The sequence below is a fragment of the Mastigoproctus giganteus genome, chromosome 14, assembly GCF_048544385.1.
Source record: "Mastigoproctus giganteus isolate SK-2022 chromosome 14, ASM4854438v1, whole genome shotgun sequence".
In the NCBI taxonomy this organism is placed as follows: Eukaryota; Metazoa; Arthropoda; class Arachnida; order Uropygi; family Thelyphonidae; genus Mastigoproctus; species Mastigoproctus giganteus.
Window position 1 is genome coordinate 120771231 of NC_143588.1, and position 16518 is coordinate 120787748.

The following is a 16518-nucleotide window of genomic DNA, read 5'->3' on the forward strand; positions in this document are numbered from 1 at the left end:
CTTTTCTTGTATGCATTACAGAATTTCCGGTATGCACCGGAATTTTTCCACCTTATATTTTCATTCCTTCTCCATTGGTTATAATTACAGCACACATTTTTGCAAACCTTTTATTTACTTTAAAAAATTATCGACTGGATCACAAAAGAAAGAACGATAACCTCTTTTCGCAGTCTGTTTTCTGAAATGTTTTGCTATTTTTACACAACGTTTAGCGCTTGAGGACGAGATTATTCGATCAGTGCCATAGCGGGGCAACATGCTTTCATTTGTGTTTAGTTTTAGTAACTGTCAGCTTTAGCGGTAAACTTATTTGTAGGATGATACATATGAAGTCTTTATTCGGATTATTTGATATTGTATGATTAATTTATTCTACAGCAATAATGGAAGAAGAAGAAGAGGAAGAGCGAACATTCAAAGATGTAATGTATCCTGAACCGGTTGGTGATGATTTAGAAGTTCGGCCCATTGACGGTTGGTTGAACGAAGAAGAGCTTTCCATAACTCTTCCCATAACTATCCACCGTATAGATTCGAAAGAAATAGTTTATAAGTCTCCGAAGAAAAAAGCGAAGCTTATTGGTAAATATTTAATGGGTGATGTTCTTGGAGAGGGATCGTATGGCAAAGTTAAAGAGGTTCTAGACTCGGAAACTTTGTGTAGGAGAGCTGTCAAAATCCTCAAAAAGAGACGCTTGCGCAAAATTCCAAATGGTTTGCAAAATGTTAAAAGGTGAGTTGTAGAATATACTGAGCTGGAAGTGTTGGCATAAAAGTTGTCTTCTTGTTTAAATTATTGCATTGTTTTATTTGTGTGTGCCAAATGTTGTTGGTATAAAACTTATGTATAATTGTGCTAGCAGATAGTGAAACTTTTGATTTTTTTTTTTTAATTTATTATAAAAATGTGTAACAAATTTCAGGGACGTACTGTAGGGTCAAAAAATAAATTAGAAATAAATAAATTTTTGTAAGCAAATACATGTATATGAACGTGTTCCATTTTTAATTGTTACAAGCAATGGCTGCGTGAAAAAAAAAAAAAAATGGCATGGCGGTTTGGATTTAAAAAAAAATAAGCGCATACACATAGTATGCACATTTTACTACGTATGAGCTGTTTATTCATATTTATCATTATTATTTATTTTTTTATTTTACTTTTTTTTTACTATTCAAAACTTCATAGTCATTTTTTAAAATTCAAGCATCCATAGGTATGTAACCATTCATAATCAGAAAAAAATTGACTTTTTTTTGATTAATTTTGAAATGAACCACCCCTTACAATGTGGATAATCCAAAGTTGTTAGTATTAGTAGAGGCATACGATGCAAGAAAGCAAACTTATGCAGCATCAGCCAAAAAAAAAAAAAAAAAACACCCTCCCATTTCATCCCTCCATTTGTTCCAAATGCCTGTCCAGCTCGGCCTTAAATTTATTTAGGCTGTCAATTTCCACAACAAAAGATGGAAGTCTGTTGCAGCAATCAACTACCCGCTGGCTAAAGGCAAATTTCTGCACATCTATTCTACAACTGTCTTTCCTTAATTTGAATCTATGCCCCCTCAAGTTCTTAATCTGTTAAATTTATTATTATACTACATGAGTTAAACTAAAAAGCTCTTAAATAAACTAACTTTGTATTTCCACGTGGTAAGAGAAGGCCGTATTTCAATATTAATCCATGGATAATCACCATGTATCATAATTCCCAAATTATATTAGACTGTTTTTTTCATATTTTTTACCACAGAATTTCGTACAGAAATTTTTTACACATATTTTGGGAAATATCCCATATAAGCATCATGAAATTTTATTTTGGCAAGTTATTTTATGGTTATAAAATACAGTAAGTGACACTAGTCCTAACATTTGTGTAAAGATAACTTCTCAAATTGCCTTCAAACTGTGTAAGTGTCTGGTGCGTTATACTCAATTAACTTAACATTTACAATCAGCCTGTGAATACACACTTGGAGGCTATTAATGCCAATATATAATAAATGCCATTTTCAGTAGAACAGCTTAATTATTATTTCTGTCATTTATTGTTTCATATCCATAAGATGAATAACTGTGACTTTCAATTAATGAGAAAAATTATTTTCTGCTTCTTACCTAAGTTAGTCATGAAGTAGGAGTCCAAGAGCATTCTTTGATATGCAGTTAACAATGTTAACTGCATATCAAAATTAACTGCATATCAATTTATAACAATGTTACCGCATCCGGGGTAGCCGATGCGCCAGCACTGGGGACCCAGGGTGCTGGTGTGAAGTGGATCACTGGCCACAGCAATAAGCTTACTACGCCGAAAAGGACAATTAACATTGGCGAATGGAATATTCGAACGGGGCACCACGTTGGACAAAAGGAAATCATTGCCCAAGAACTACTTAGGTGCAAGATATCAATCGCAGCATTATCCGAATTAAGGCTCACCGGGTCTGGAACGATGATCATCCAACCACCAGCACCTAACGAAGCGGTTATGCTATTCTACTCTGGTGGTGAGAAACGAGAAGCAGGAGTGGGCTTTATGGTCGATGCTCAGGCCACCAGTAGTGTGATCGCTTTCCAACCAATATCGGACCGCCTGTCCTTACTGTCAAGGGCACCATCAAGACCCATATTATCTCCGCCTATGCGCCAACTGAGACTAGCCTGGACCCGACCAAGAATGACTTCTACAACCAGCTCCAACATACGCTGGATTCAATTCCGCAGACAGAAGTGATCATCCTCGCAGGGGACTTTAATGCCCACATTGGCGTGGACAGATCTGGTTGGGAAACAACAATGGGCAAGTTTGGCCATGGGATGATCAATGACAATGGACTACGTTTGTTGTCCTTTGCCGCATCTAACAACCTGATCATTGGAAACAGCCATTTCCAGCACCCTCAAAAACATCAACTTACATGGCGAAATCCATCTGGCAAGGACTCAGTAATCCTGGACTACATTTTGATCAATGCCAAATTTCGCTCATCACTCATGGACGTTCGTGCCATGAGGGGACCTGATTGCGGATCTGATCACTACCTCATCCGGGCTAAGGTGCAGCTCAAATTACGGCATGCAAAAAGATCATCTCGGTCAGCCAAGCTGGACTGGAGGCAGCTAATGAATGCTGCCAACAAACAGGCATATCAGATCGCCCTATCCAACCGCTTCGAGATGCTGGCCGTGCCCGAAGATATAAATGAAGAAGAAAAGCAGATCTCTGATGCCATCCTGGAATGTGCCAAGCCCCTATGTCCACCTGCCCGACGTCGAACGCAACCATGGATATCAGACGAGTGCCTTGACCTCGTGGACAAACGGAAACAGGCAAAGTTGGTCGACTTTGAACGGTACCGGCAGCTAAACCAAGAAGTCCGACAAAGAATGACAGCAGAAAGAGAAGCATACTGGAACCAAGTGGCAGACGATCTTGAAGTGGCGGCATCCAAGAACGAGTACCGCACTCTCTACCGCACCCTCAGATGTCTGAGTGGAAAGACCAAATTGATTAGTGACAACATCAAGAATGCTGATGGGACCTTCGTGCGATCACCATCCGAACGCCTGCAACGGTGGAGTGAATTCTTCAAAGCTTTGTATAATCACGACCCACCTCAGGGACCGCCAGCAACAGCACTCTCGATCGACCCCCCTGAGGTCTCCATGGTCGATGTTGAGCCTACAGTAGAAGAAGTGAAAGCAGCCATACAATCCCTGAAGAATGGCAGGGCACCAGGAGTGGACCAAGTCACCACAGAAGCGATCAAAGCCGGGAGAGATGTACTGGCTCGCCGACTACACTCGCTCCTCAAAACCATCTGGTGCACTGAACAAATTCCGCTAACATGGAGGAAAGCCATTATCGTACCGATCCACAAGAAAGGTGATAACCGGGACTGCAAGAACTACCGTGGCATCAGCCTCCTTTCCATCATCGGAAAGGTCTTTATGAAGATCATCCAGTCAAGACTGCAAAAACATCGCGAGCAAACCAGTCGAGAAGAACAGGCAGGATTTAGACCCGGGCGAGGATGCTGTGATCAAATCTTTGCCATTCGTCAGCTGATGGAGGAGAGGATCCGGTGTGGACAGCGAACCGTCATTGTTTTCATTGACTTTAAGTCTGCTTTCGACTGTGTCCACCGGCCTGCCTTATGGAAACTACTAGAGGTTGAACATGTACCTCGAAAAGTCATCACACTCCTCTAAACTGCATACAACGGTTTAACCAGCCAGGTGCGCATCCAGAACGATTTATCTGAGGAATTTACCATCCAAACTGGAGTCCGCCAAGGGGATGTAGCCTCCCCATTGCTTTTCAACATCGTGGTCAACGCCATTATGAGGCAAGCATTCAGAAACAGACAGGGCATACAATATGACAAGGATCACTATGTGACTGACCTGATGTTTGCTGATGATAGTGCTATCCTTGCCAGTAATGACGCTGAAGCCACGGACATCCTCTACGACATTGCCCGCATTGCCCGGCCATACGGTTTGTAGATCAATGCTGGTAAGACAAAGGCCCTGACAACAGATGGGTCGCAAGCCACCATCTATCTCGAAGGCATCCAGATCGAGCAAGTGCAGGACTTTAAATACCTTGGGTCGCTGGTCCAGGAGAAGAAAGTTGCATCCACCATGGAAATCCACAGCAGAATTGGACAGGCGGCCACTGCGTTCGCCTCGCTCAAATGGTGTCTGTGGAAGAGGACCAACATTCCACAAAGACTAAAATCCGACTCTTCCGGACTTTGATCCTGCCCATTCTTCTTTACGGATCGGAAACATGGATTTGTCTCAAGTTAGATTTGAACAAACTTGAGGTATTCCAAATGCGATGCCTGCGGCAGATCTTGGGCATCTCTCTTCGCGACCGCATCACTAATGATACCATCCACGCCAGATGCCAACAGCAACCAACCATTGCCGACCAAATCCAGAAGCGAAGGCTTAGATGGTTTGGCCACGTATGTAGAATGGCACGAACAGAATACCATCCAGACTCCTTTGGAGACAACGACCCACCCAATGGAGCATCCAACGGACCGTGCCTAGGAAAACGTGGGCCAAGCAAGTGGAAAATGACTTGAAGAGCCGACGTCTCGACCTTAACCAGGCCAGGACTGACGCCATTGATCGTAAGGTATGGAAGAACATCACAGAGCAAGTCCGAAACCCTGTGGCACCTACAGCAACATACTGGTTGCGTGGCCAACTGCCTCCCCCAGCTGCCAGCTAAGGACCAAAGAAGTTAACATGAACAATGTTTTGAAATGAAACCTCACTGTGTGTGTGTGTGTTTGTGTTACCTGGGATAACACTATTAGTATTAGTAGTGGCAAATGATGCAAGAAAGCAAGCTTACTAGCATCAGCCAAAAAAAAAAATTAAAAAATTCCATATCACCTAATCATCACCTCCAGTAGTTTGACTAGTTGTTGTTGTTATTATTATTATCATTATTGTTGCTCACATATTTTTATTATTATTAATATCAATATTTACAGAGAAAAACCCTTTACATCAATGAGAAATTGAGTGAAGTTGAAAAAAATGTAATTAATGATATTGAAATTTCATGTTTATTTAATGAAAAAACTTTCGAGGCTACAGGCCAGTAAGGCTCCTGAGGTTGATGGCAGTGTTCTCCCCAGGACCTATCGAATGGGTGTACCGACTGGGGAATTTAACTGACTGCCCGGCTAAAATTTAAACAGTTCTCGTGGTACCATATTGACCTAAATAATCTCAGATTATTTAGACATATTTTAGAAAACGATAGAATTTTCTTGGGATTCTCAGCCAGGAAATTTAGAATAGTGAGAAAATGCTTCCATTGCTTGGGATTTGGCCACCTCATGCAGTTTTGCACCCACAAGACTGTATCTTGCGGTCATTGTGCGGCCGGGGGACACATGTATATGCAGATTGCCCCGTGAGATGTATAAACTGTAAGAGGAGGAATAGGGACAATGCACATTCTGTAAGGGATCCACTCTGTTCAGAATATCAGAAGGTAGCTGAACTTGCAAGACTGTAAATTGCTAATGAATAATACACAAATAAACCATCTAAATTACAATAGATCTATCAACAAGTATTTCCTAAAAATAATGCAGATGAATGCACAACGTTCACGTTGCATTGCAGATGAACTAAGAGCTTCATGTTTGCAGGATATCTATTCTGCAAACATGAAGGATAAAGTAGATATTTTGGCTATTCAGGAATGTAAGGATGTATAGACAAACAGATGTTATATCATGTTGTTGGATACCCATTAGTGGCTAGAGTCGTATGTGAATCCAAGCAGCCAAAAACTGCCATTGTTTTATTCAATGGAGCTTTAACTGTAACAGTCATTTCTCATTTTTGTACATCCTTTTCTACCTGCATCCATATTTCTACCCAATTTTTAGTACCTCAGTATTACCAAATGCTAATATTGAGGTACCAATGCATCTTTTGGAAGAAATTTTAAGCACTTTTCCTAGTGCAGATATATTGGTTTCAACTGACTCCAATGCAAAATCTCAACTTCGGTTTAGCGAACGTAACTAGGCTAGAGGTTCTGCGTTTGAAGAATTTATATTGACTAACCATTGGAATGTGCATAATCTTCTCAACATGCCAACAATCTTTTGGAACCTTCATGGACGGTCTAACATAGACCTTACCCTCTCCTCTCCATGCTTGTCACAGCATGTAGAAAACTGGATGTATGTAATAGGATCACCATGCTATTACTTTTGATTTAGTATTAAATATTAGGAATGGAGGTTCTTCAGATCACCTTCAGAATTTAAACCGCTTCTTGATCAGAACCACGAACTGGACCAAATTTAAGCAAGTTTTGCAACAAGAATTTTCAGATGATAAAATTCCACAATTGAACAGTTTATCTGCTATAGAATATGCTTACTTTTTGCAAAACATTCTTTATAAAGTTGACTGAATCCACTAAAAGGAAAGTTAGGAAACCTGGCTCCATGGTGGAATCCCCAGTTATCTGTTTTGAGAACACAGGTTATAGATGCAAGGAAGAATTTCCAGAGGCACAGAAACTTAACAGAAACAGATGTTAGATGACTAAAAGAAGTCTATTGTAAATTACGTAAGGAATATTTCAAAGCTATTGCAGAAGCCAAAAGATCCTCATGGCAGAAACTAGTGTCCCATACAGGTAAATGATCCATGGGGATTAATATATAAAATTTGTCTTGACAAACTTGTAACACCTGAGATATATTTCTGTTTACTCTAACGGAAGGCTGACTACTGATTGGCTCTCCACGTTTGAAGCTATTATAGAGACTTTTCCCTGATGATCATCCAGAGCAAGACACAACGGAACAAGCTCAGATAAGGTTCGATAATGGATCTTACAAGGGATCAAATGACACGGAACTATTTAGTCTAGATGAAATTGCACTTGCAATTTCTAAAATCAATCTGTCAAAATGTCCTGGAATGCACTTGGTTGAAAATGCTGCATTCAAAAGATTTCACCATTTTCCACATATATTGTTGAATGTATTCAGCAAATGTCTATTTTCGAGGGTGGACTTTTCCAAATTTTTGGAAGATTGCATTATTAAAGATGCTCAAAGCCTGGAAAATTGGCAGTGGATCCCAAGGCATATCGCCCTATATCCCTTTTAGGAAATCTTGGAAAGCTTTACAAGAGATTATTAGCGCCTAGGATGCAGCAGGTTTTGGCTACAAGTAATATGATTTCCAATTCACAAGTTGGCTTTAAGAAAGGCTCTTCCATTGAAGTTTCCATCAGAAATTTGGTGAATCTATGTAAAACAACAGACAAGAAATATATGATGGTTATTTTTATCATCTTTGAGGGTGCTTTCGATACACTGGTGGGAGAGCGCCTTTAGGTCACTTTGAGAGGCAGAATATGATGATTTACTCTATCAGGTTACTAGATCTTATTTTTCAAATAGGCAGATAAAAGTCATCTCAACATTTGGTATTTTCAAAATTAATTTCCAGAGGATGCCCACAAAGTTCGGTCCTTGGGCCTCTCCCCTGGAATTCTGTTTTTGACCACTCCCCTGGAATTCTGTTTTTGACCAATGGTTACTAAAAGAAAGTCAAATTTGCAATAAAATACCACAGTTTGCAGTAAAATAGCACATATGGTGACAACTTAGTGCTATGCATACCAGGCAGGTCAAGGCGTTTGCTAGAAACAATGGGAAAGAAATCCTGGATGATTTACTGGAATGGTCCAGAATAAACAAATTAAAAATTTCTGAGACAAAAACTAAAATTATGATCTTCAATAATAAACTGGTTTATAACTGACCCCCTCCTAAACTTCATATCAACAATTCCCCAAATTCCTTATATTTCTCAAAATCTTGGTCTTTTAATTGATGATAAATTTTCTTTTATCCTCCACTTAAATAACTTAGCTGAATAGATTAAGAAGTTTACTGCCAATGCGATTAGGCTCTCCAGAACTGAATGGGGTATAAAGCACAAAACTTTGCCATTATGTTATAAGGCTATATTTTTGCCAATTGTAGTATATGCTGCTGCCATATGGTTTCCTAGAGTTACTCACGTCACAGTGAAGGCCAAACTTCTATCATTGCACAGAAAGATGACAATGGCGACACACAGATGCTGCAGAACAACATCAACCGATGCATTACAAGTGATCTCAGGTTGTATTCCAATTGACCTTATGTGGCATTCCAAGGCATGATTTCTAAATTAAAGAAAGGTTTGGCAATCCAAATCCTCGACATTGTAAGTAATCCGGCCATGGACATTTGGCAGGAGAAAATCTTTGGATAAAATTCATTGAGAAGTGAAAATACAGAATAGCAATCCAGTGAAACGACTCGCTATCAGGGAAATCATGGAAGATGTAACGTGCTATAAATAAGAAAGTTGTGGGATAGTTTTACCCTTCAGTAACAATATCATATTTAATTACTGGACATGGTTCACTTCAGGATAAATTGTAAATTTGGACTTAAACCTGACCCTTTGTGTTTCTGTGGGGCAGTAGAAGATTGGAGGCATGCTATGCTTTATTGCCTGGCTTATGATGACTTCAGATAAGAACTATTTAATAACACTCAACCTATTAGGACTGACAACCTTAATATTTTGATTCAAGATGCCAAGAACTTTGCAGCATTCCAATCTTTTTCTGACAAGGTATTTAAAAGAAAACCCACCTTGTTTACTAATTCTAGAAGTGGACAGTAGATTGATGTATTCACGAACTTATATTTCTACATTACTAACAGCTTTTAACCTATAAACTAAATTTTGTTTTCTTAAATTTGTAATAATTTGGAATGTATATAATGGTTTTAACTACAGTAAGTAACTGTATATATTCTCTGGGATTGAGAATATTTGGTTCCATTGTTTTAAGGGGCTAATGATCTGTAGCCTGTGTTGCCCCGGTTCATATCTAGTTTTAGGACAAGACTACACAAGCTGTGTAGTCTTTTCTTGAATTATAAGTTAATCTAGTATTTAAAATTATATTTTAACATGCATTCAACTTTATACAGGATTTAGTAAATTTTTTAAATTTATTTTTTCCCTCGGGTTGGGCAGCCTGATGGCTCCTGTCCTTTGGTATTGCACTCCTTCCACTGGATGACAAATTGGAGCAGCAGCACTAGATAAAGAACCAGGCACAGCTCCTCATGCTTAGGAATGGGCACTAGGCAGTAAATCAACTGGATGTTGGTTTGCTGTAGACACTTACTTTTTCAACACAGATTTTCCAAGGCGGAGTTCGACTAAATGTCTAGGTGCCACCCAAAACCAGTACATACGGTACAGTATGGTACTGATCGCGATCAATATTAATTCAAACATATTGGAAGATGTAACATGTGCTATAAATAAGAAAGTTATGGGATGGTTTTACCCTTCAATAACAATATCATATTTAATTACTGGACATGGTTCACTTCAGGATAAATTGTGTAAATAAAAAAAATGCGATTGAGGTCAATGCAACAGGAGCATATAATGTTAAATTATGCAATTAATTTTTTCTCTAGATCACTTAAGTCACATTTATAAATAAGAGAAATTTTTTTATAATATTGCAAACTATTACACTTCCCCACAAGGCAAAATTTTCTGGGGAGAACACTGGATGGCATATACCCTATAAGATTAAGTGAGGTGGCAAGTGATTGCATTGAACCATTGGGACTAATTATGAGAGCATCACTAGACCCAGGAGAGCGTCCATTGGATTGGAAAAGTGCCAGTGTATCTCCAATACATAAGGGTGGTTATAAGAGTGAAGTGGAAAATTACCAACCAGTTAGCCTAACTTCAATAGTAGGGAAAATCATGGAGACAATGATCAAGGGTGGAATTTAGGATCATCTAGATAGAAATGGAATTCTGAATGATACTAAGCTTGGTTTTGTAAAGGGAAAATCATGTTTAATTATTCTGGTTAGCTATTTTGACAGGGTCACTCAAGAGCTGGACTTGGGGAATAATTTCGACATTGTTTATTTGGATTTCAGCATAGCATTTGACTCAATCTCACATGAGCGGTTACTTTATAAGCTGGAACAGGTTGGAATCACATGGAAGATCCTTAGATGGATAGCTGGATAGCTTCAGGGCAGGAGGCAGAGGGTTGTGATAAATGGTTATTCCTCAGATTGGGTTGATGTAAGAAGTGAGGCTCCCCAAAGACCAATATTGGGACCAATATCGTTTTTGATTTTTATAAATGACAGTGATGAATGACATTGATGTCTAAATATGCTGATAATGTAAAGGTTAGTACAGTAGTTAATGATCACCGCCAAGCAGAGCTTCTTCAGAATGACCTAGATAGACTTCAGGAATGGTCAGAAAAATGGCAGCTATACTTTAATCCAGCAAAGTGTAAGGTGGGGAACAGTAACCAAAATAACTTATACACTTGGCAGAGTTGAACTAAAGCCGGTAGTGGAGGAAAAGGAATTGAGTATTAAGATATGGTCAGACATGAAATTCTCCAAGCACTGTAGACTGGTTTCAAGGAAGGCCCACTGTGTCCTATCGATGATTTATCGAACAATTGCTAGTAGATATAAGGAGGTCATAATCCCATTATATAAAGCTATTGTTAGTTGTTGTTATTTGGTTTTTAGGAGCATTAGCAACTAAGGCCATATTGCTTCGGGGATATGCGGTGGTCATTCCCTGACCTTTCCGCATCCTCCGTATTTGGTGGTCACGGGCTCGAACCCCAGTCTAATCAAGAAGCAGGTGCTACGCACTGCTGCTCCTGGCTACGGAGGTGCCAAGCTATTGTTAGACCACCCTTGGAATACTGTGTTCAAGTATGGAGACCCCACCTAAAGAAAGACATTGTGCTTCTTTAAAGGGTTCAAAGACGGTAACTCGCCTGGTGAGATTGGCAGCAGGGTGTTCATATGAGGATAGACTTCGAATATGTGGGTTGCAGAGCTTAGAAACTAGGCACCTTAGAGGAGACTTTCATTGAGGTGTTTAAGGCTCTGAGAGGCATAAGCAAAATAAATGAGGAAGAAATTTTCATGGTTATAAATGATTCTAGAACAAGGGACCATAATTTCAAGTTACGGTGGGGGGAGATGTTTAGACTGGATTGCAGATAGTTTTATTTTAGCCAGCGAGTTATAAATTACTGGAATAAGTTACCTATATGGGTGGTAGATGCTTACAGTTTGGGGAAATTCAAAGGTCAACTGGATAATTATCTACGGGAGGAGATTAACGCATAGGTTGTCTATTTCCTTTTATCTTATTAATTTTTTTTCCTTTTTATTTTTATTCGTATTATTTTACTTTATTTATTTTTTGTTATTTTATTTTCTTATTAATTATTATATTTATTATTTATTTTTTTTTTGGCTGGTGCAGCATAAGTCATAGGCTTCCTTTCACCATGTGGCCATTGCTAATACTAACACTATTATTATTATCTATTTATTTCTTCATTGAGGAAACACTCCTGGGACAGCCATTGGCTATAAGGGTGTGGATTACATTCAGAGGTGTCAAGCAAACCCCATGAGCACAAGGTTACATAGACCACGGGGAATTCACTCTGAAGGTTGAATATAAAATTTAAACAAACATGTGAAAAATGATTTTCAAATTAGTATATTTCAAATTTGACAAGAAGGATCGATATTTAGAAAAATTGGCAGATGTTGCTAAACTGGTTGTCAAAATTTAATGCAGTTTTGAGCCGAGAAGATATCTTCTAAAGTTGCACAGGACAATATGAGTTGAAAAAGACCTGCAACCTGTAGGCATTATCTGTAAATGTTAGCAATTAGGCTAATGTATGTTTCTTGTGTTTATTGTCTGTTTCCAAAGAGGAATACTGAGGTTGGAAAGTAGGATTACTCTAGAGATAGTAAATAGGTGATTCAAGATTCTGTTCAGCCTTCTGAAGAGCCAGTATTCACTGGTGAGAAAAGCTTTCAGATTACTTGGTGGTTCTTCCTTGGTGGTGGTTAATTCAATTGTCCACTTCCACAACAACAGATGAAAGTGTTATAGCAATCAGCCACCCTTTGGCTAAAGGCAAACTTTTTCATATCCTTTCTGCAGAGTCTGTGAACAACATCTTAGTCACTATTATCCAGACTGAAGCAGGGGATTATTCCCCTACTCACATTGACATTATTCAAGAAAGTACTAAATCTGGAAATGCCAACATAGAACCTCCTTTTACAGTAGAAGAATTAGAAATAGCTCTAACCAAAAACAACAAAAGCCCAGTTTTGACCTCCTAAAGGTTGAAATCATCAAAAAATTAGCTGATTTAGCAGCACCAGATAAACTAATAGTCTTATACAACCACTGCATGATAGACGGAACATTCCCAAAAATCAAGAAAGAGGCAGTACTGAGATTAATCCTTTAGATCCCAGAGAAACCCCTCACTGATCTAAAATCATACAGATCTCTATTCCCAGTAGTAGGGAAAATATATGAAAGGCTAATTTACAATAGTATATTTGTGTTTTATATAAAAGTATACCTCCAACCCAAGCACGGTACTAGATACTATAGGTTCTAATACCTCTCGTGTTTGGGGTTTCATAAAAAAAAAAAAAAAAAAAAAAAGCAGGCTTTCACTCAAATAATCAGTATGGTTTTAAGCAGGGCAACTCTACGGAGGATGCCATAAACCACCTGCTGACAACAGTAAAAAATACAGAGGAAAAAGTAGACGTTGGCAATTTCTATAGACTTTGCTAGGGCATTTGATTCTCTCTGGTGTCAGAGTCCCTTCTATAAGGTAATAAACAGCTACCTTAAAGACAAAGTATCTCAGTTTGCACAAGGTTCCAGGAATTGACACGCCCTGTGAACAAAGGTTGCCTGCAGGGCTCAATCCTTGGTCCTTTCTTCTGGACCCAGTGGAAAGCCTAGCCTTTGCAGATGATTTGATCCCCCTTGTAAAAGGAAATACAAGAGTGGTTGTAGAGTAAAGATCAAATGCCACCCTTATGCAACTGCAGGAGTGGGCACACATGCTCAGGAAAAAAAACAGAAAAAATTAAATCTATACTTTTGAAAGGAAACCTAAGGAGACCCCCCTCAAATTAAAATCAATGGAAAAATCATAAAAGTGATATTAGAACTAAAATATCTAGGGGTTGTTTTTGACTCAAAATTTAATTTTTTATCCCCATTTGGCATATTTGGCAAAAAAAAAAAAAGTGAGAAACTACGCAGGCATGATTGTCAGGATCTGACTGGGGGCTTAAAAGAAGGACCATGGCAGTCATATAATGATTAGTGTCCTTGCCTGTCATCACCTATGGAGCCAGTGCATGGTTTACCCCCACTGCCAAAGTCAGGAATGGGAACAAATTAGAGATAATTCAGCACAGTACTTCTTGCTATTACCACAGCATCTGCATGTAAGCATACCTCCACTGCAGGTGCTGGCTGGCACTCTCCCACTTTACTTGGGAGTAGCCAAAAAGAAGCTTATACTATAGACTCAAAAAGGGCATACCCACAGAATTTCTGGGGATAGCCCTTGACACAGACAACAGAATCAAGGCTGAAAGCAAAAGAATAGCCACAGAGCTCCATGAGCTATGGCAAACAAATTGGGAGCAGAAAACCAGAGGCCTGGTTATCAAAAGGTTTCTGCCACAGGTGGCAGAAACCTTTTGATAACCAGGATTAACCCTTTTGATTAACCCAAAGCTGCCAAAGTGACACACCCTTGGACTCTTTACTTACTACCTTTATACTGATAGGTCATGGCTCCCTAAAGGTGAAATTAACCTCCTTATGGCTGACTGATGATCCAAACTGTACCTGTGGTGAGAGCGAAGTCGCGGCACGCATTCCTATGAATGGATAATTTATGATGAACCAAGAATCCAATTAAAGCAGAAATTGGCCCCCCTACCCAGGAGACAAGAACGCACCTTTTTTTTAAATGAAAACCCCAAACACAAGAGGTATTAGAACCTTTAGAACTTAGTACCGTGCTTGGGTTGGTTGTTGAGAAGACAAAAGTAGATACTTGTTGATTTAGACTTAAACTTCTGTAGACTGTAATTTTCAGGAAATACATATGAAGGAAGGCTGTTCCAGGAAACAACAGTTGAATGAATAAACGAGGAAGATGAAAAGTTGGTTCTGTGAGTTTGAAGTTGAACAGTAAACGGATGTTGGAAGCACGTGTTCAGATTGTTTTGAAAGAGAGAGTGGGAATTATAGAAGCCAATTCAGAAGAACAGTGCCCATGGAAGTATCAGTAGAAAAGTCATGCAGCAGAAACAGAACGTCTATGAGACAGAGAGTGGAGAGAGAGACTCTGTTACAGAGGAGTCATTAATTAACCTAACTGCCCTATTCTGAATGGAATCTAGAAGCCTGAGAGAGGTTTTGGGGGCACCGCCCTAGATGTGGGAACAATATTCCATGTTTGCAATTTGTACAGAGTGAACAGCTGTTTGGAAGAAAAGTAATGCCGAGAGCAAAAGAGAAAACCAAGTTTTTTAAATACAGAGGAAGCAATATTTGTAATGTGCTTGTGCCAGGAGAGATTAGAAGTCAGGGTAATCCCCAAAAGAGATATTTCATTTTGCCTAGAAATCGGAGTGTCACCAAAGATAAGCATAGGAGCAGAAGAATCCTTTTTGCGAGATATAAGACAAGACTAGAAGGATTGAATTCAACTAAGTTGTATTTCTCCTACTGGAGAATTACCTGTAGATCAGCATATAAGGAATTGGTAGCGGATATTCGAGAGGTTGAAACTGATTGAGCAGGGCAAGATTTCTCAAAATTGAAAGTGGAATGCAATGTGCTATCATCGATAAAACTATGGATAGGATTTCCAGTTAATGGAAGAAGGTCATGAATGTACAAGAGGAAAAGAGTGGGGGAAAGAACTGAACTTTGGGGTACACCAGCATTAGTGGAGAAGTTAGAAGACAGAGAACCATCTACCATCACCCTCGGTGAGCGATCAGAGAGAAAACTGGATAATCAATTACAAAAAACAGTTGGCAAACCATAAGATGGAAACTTGTTTAAAAGCCCTTTATGCCAAACACGATCGAAAGCCTTTGAGATGTCAAGAGCAACTGCTTGTGTTTCACCGAACGTTTCCATTGAATTTGTCCATAAATGGGTAACATAAGCCAAAATATCACAAGTGGATCGACACTGACAGAATCCATACTGGTGATCGTTGATCAGACGGAAGGTTTCTAGGTAGTTTAAGAGTTGGCGGTTAATTGATTTCTCCATTACTTTAGAAAGTGTAGAAGTAATTGCAATGGGACGATAATTGAATGGAAGATTTGTCACCCTTTTTTGGAACTAGCTGGATATGAGCAAATTTCCAAGCAGAAGGAAAAACACCTTTGGAATAAGAAAGTGAAAAAAGGCAGCGAAGAACAGGAGTAAGTTCTGGAGTACACAGGTTTTGAGAACAAGTGGAGAAATACCATCAGGACCTGGAGTTTTCTTAGCATCAAGATTCGTAAAAATCCTTCTGACATCATTTTGATGGAAGACCACAGGAGGCATTGAATGGAGCATGTTGGGAGTGGTGGGAGGTGTTTTACCAAGATCATTAATACATGAGTTGGAAAAAAAATGGGATGCTAGCAGGCCAGCTTTATCCTTGGCTGAAGTGACAACAGAACCATCTGGTTTGGACAGAGGTGGAAGCAGAGATGGGCAAAAGTTGCAGCCAGTAGCTTTGGCAAGAGACCAGAATGCTCAGCTACCATTATGGAAAGAAGCAAGTTTTTTACTCTTAGCTTGTTCAAAATCTAGATTGGACTGATTAATAACTGCTTTACAATTGTTGCGAGCTCTGGTGTAGGCAGAAAATGAAACTGAAGAATTGGAAACAAGCCAATTATGATATGCAACATTCTTCTCTTGTGAACAGCCTTAGCACATTTATTAGAAAACCAAGGTTTAGATAAAGGATGAGATTTTAAAGTGGA

General features: G+C 39.2%; 1 protein-coding gene across 1 annotated transcript in view; it reads left to right on the forward strand.

Moving 5' to 3' along the window:
* Window positions 1–261: 261 nt before the first annotated feature.
* The window catches only part of LOC150075692 (serine/threonine-protein kinase STK11-like), a 131697-nt gene continuing 115440 nt past the window's right edge, over window positions 262–16518 (forward strand). Inside the window, exon 1 of the mRNA XM_090389050.1 lies at window positions 262–736. Within this exon, the coding sequence (XP_090245176.1) occupies window positions 387–736 (350 nt within the window). The 5' untranslated portion in view covers window positions 262–386. The remainder of the gene's footprint in view (window positions 737–16518) is intronic.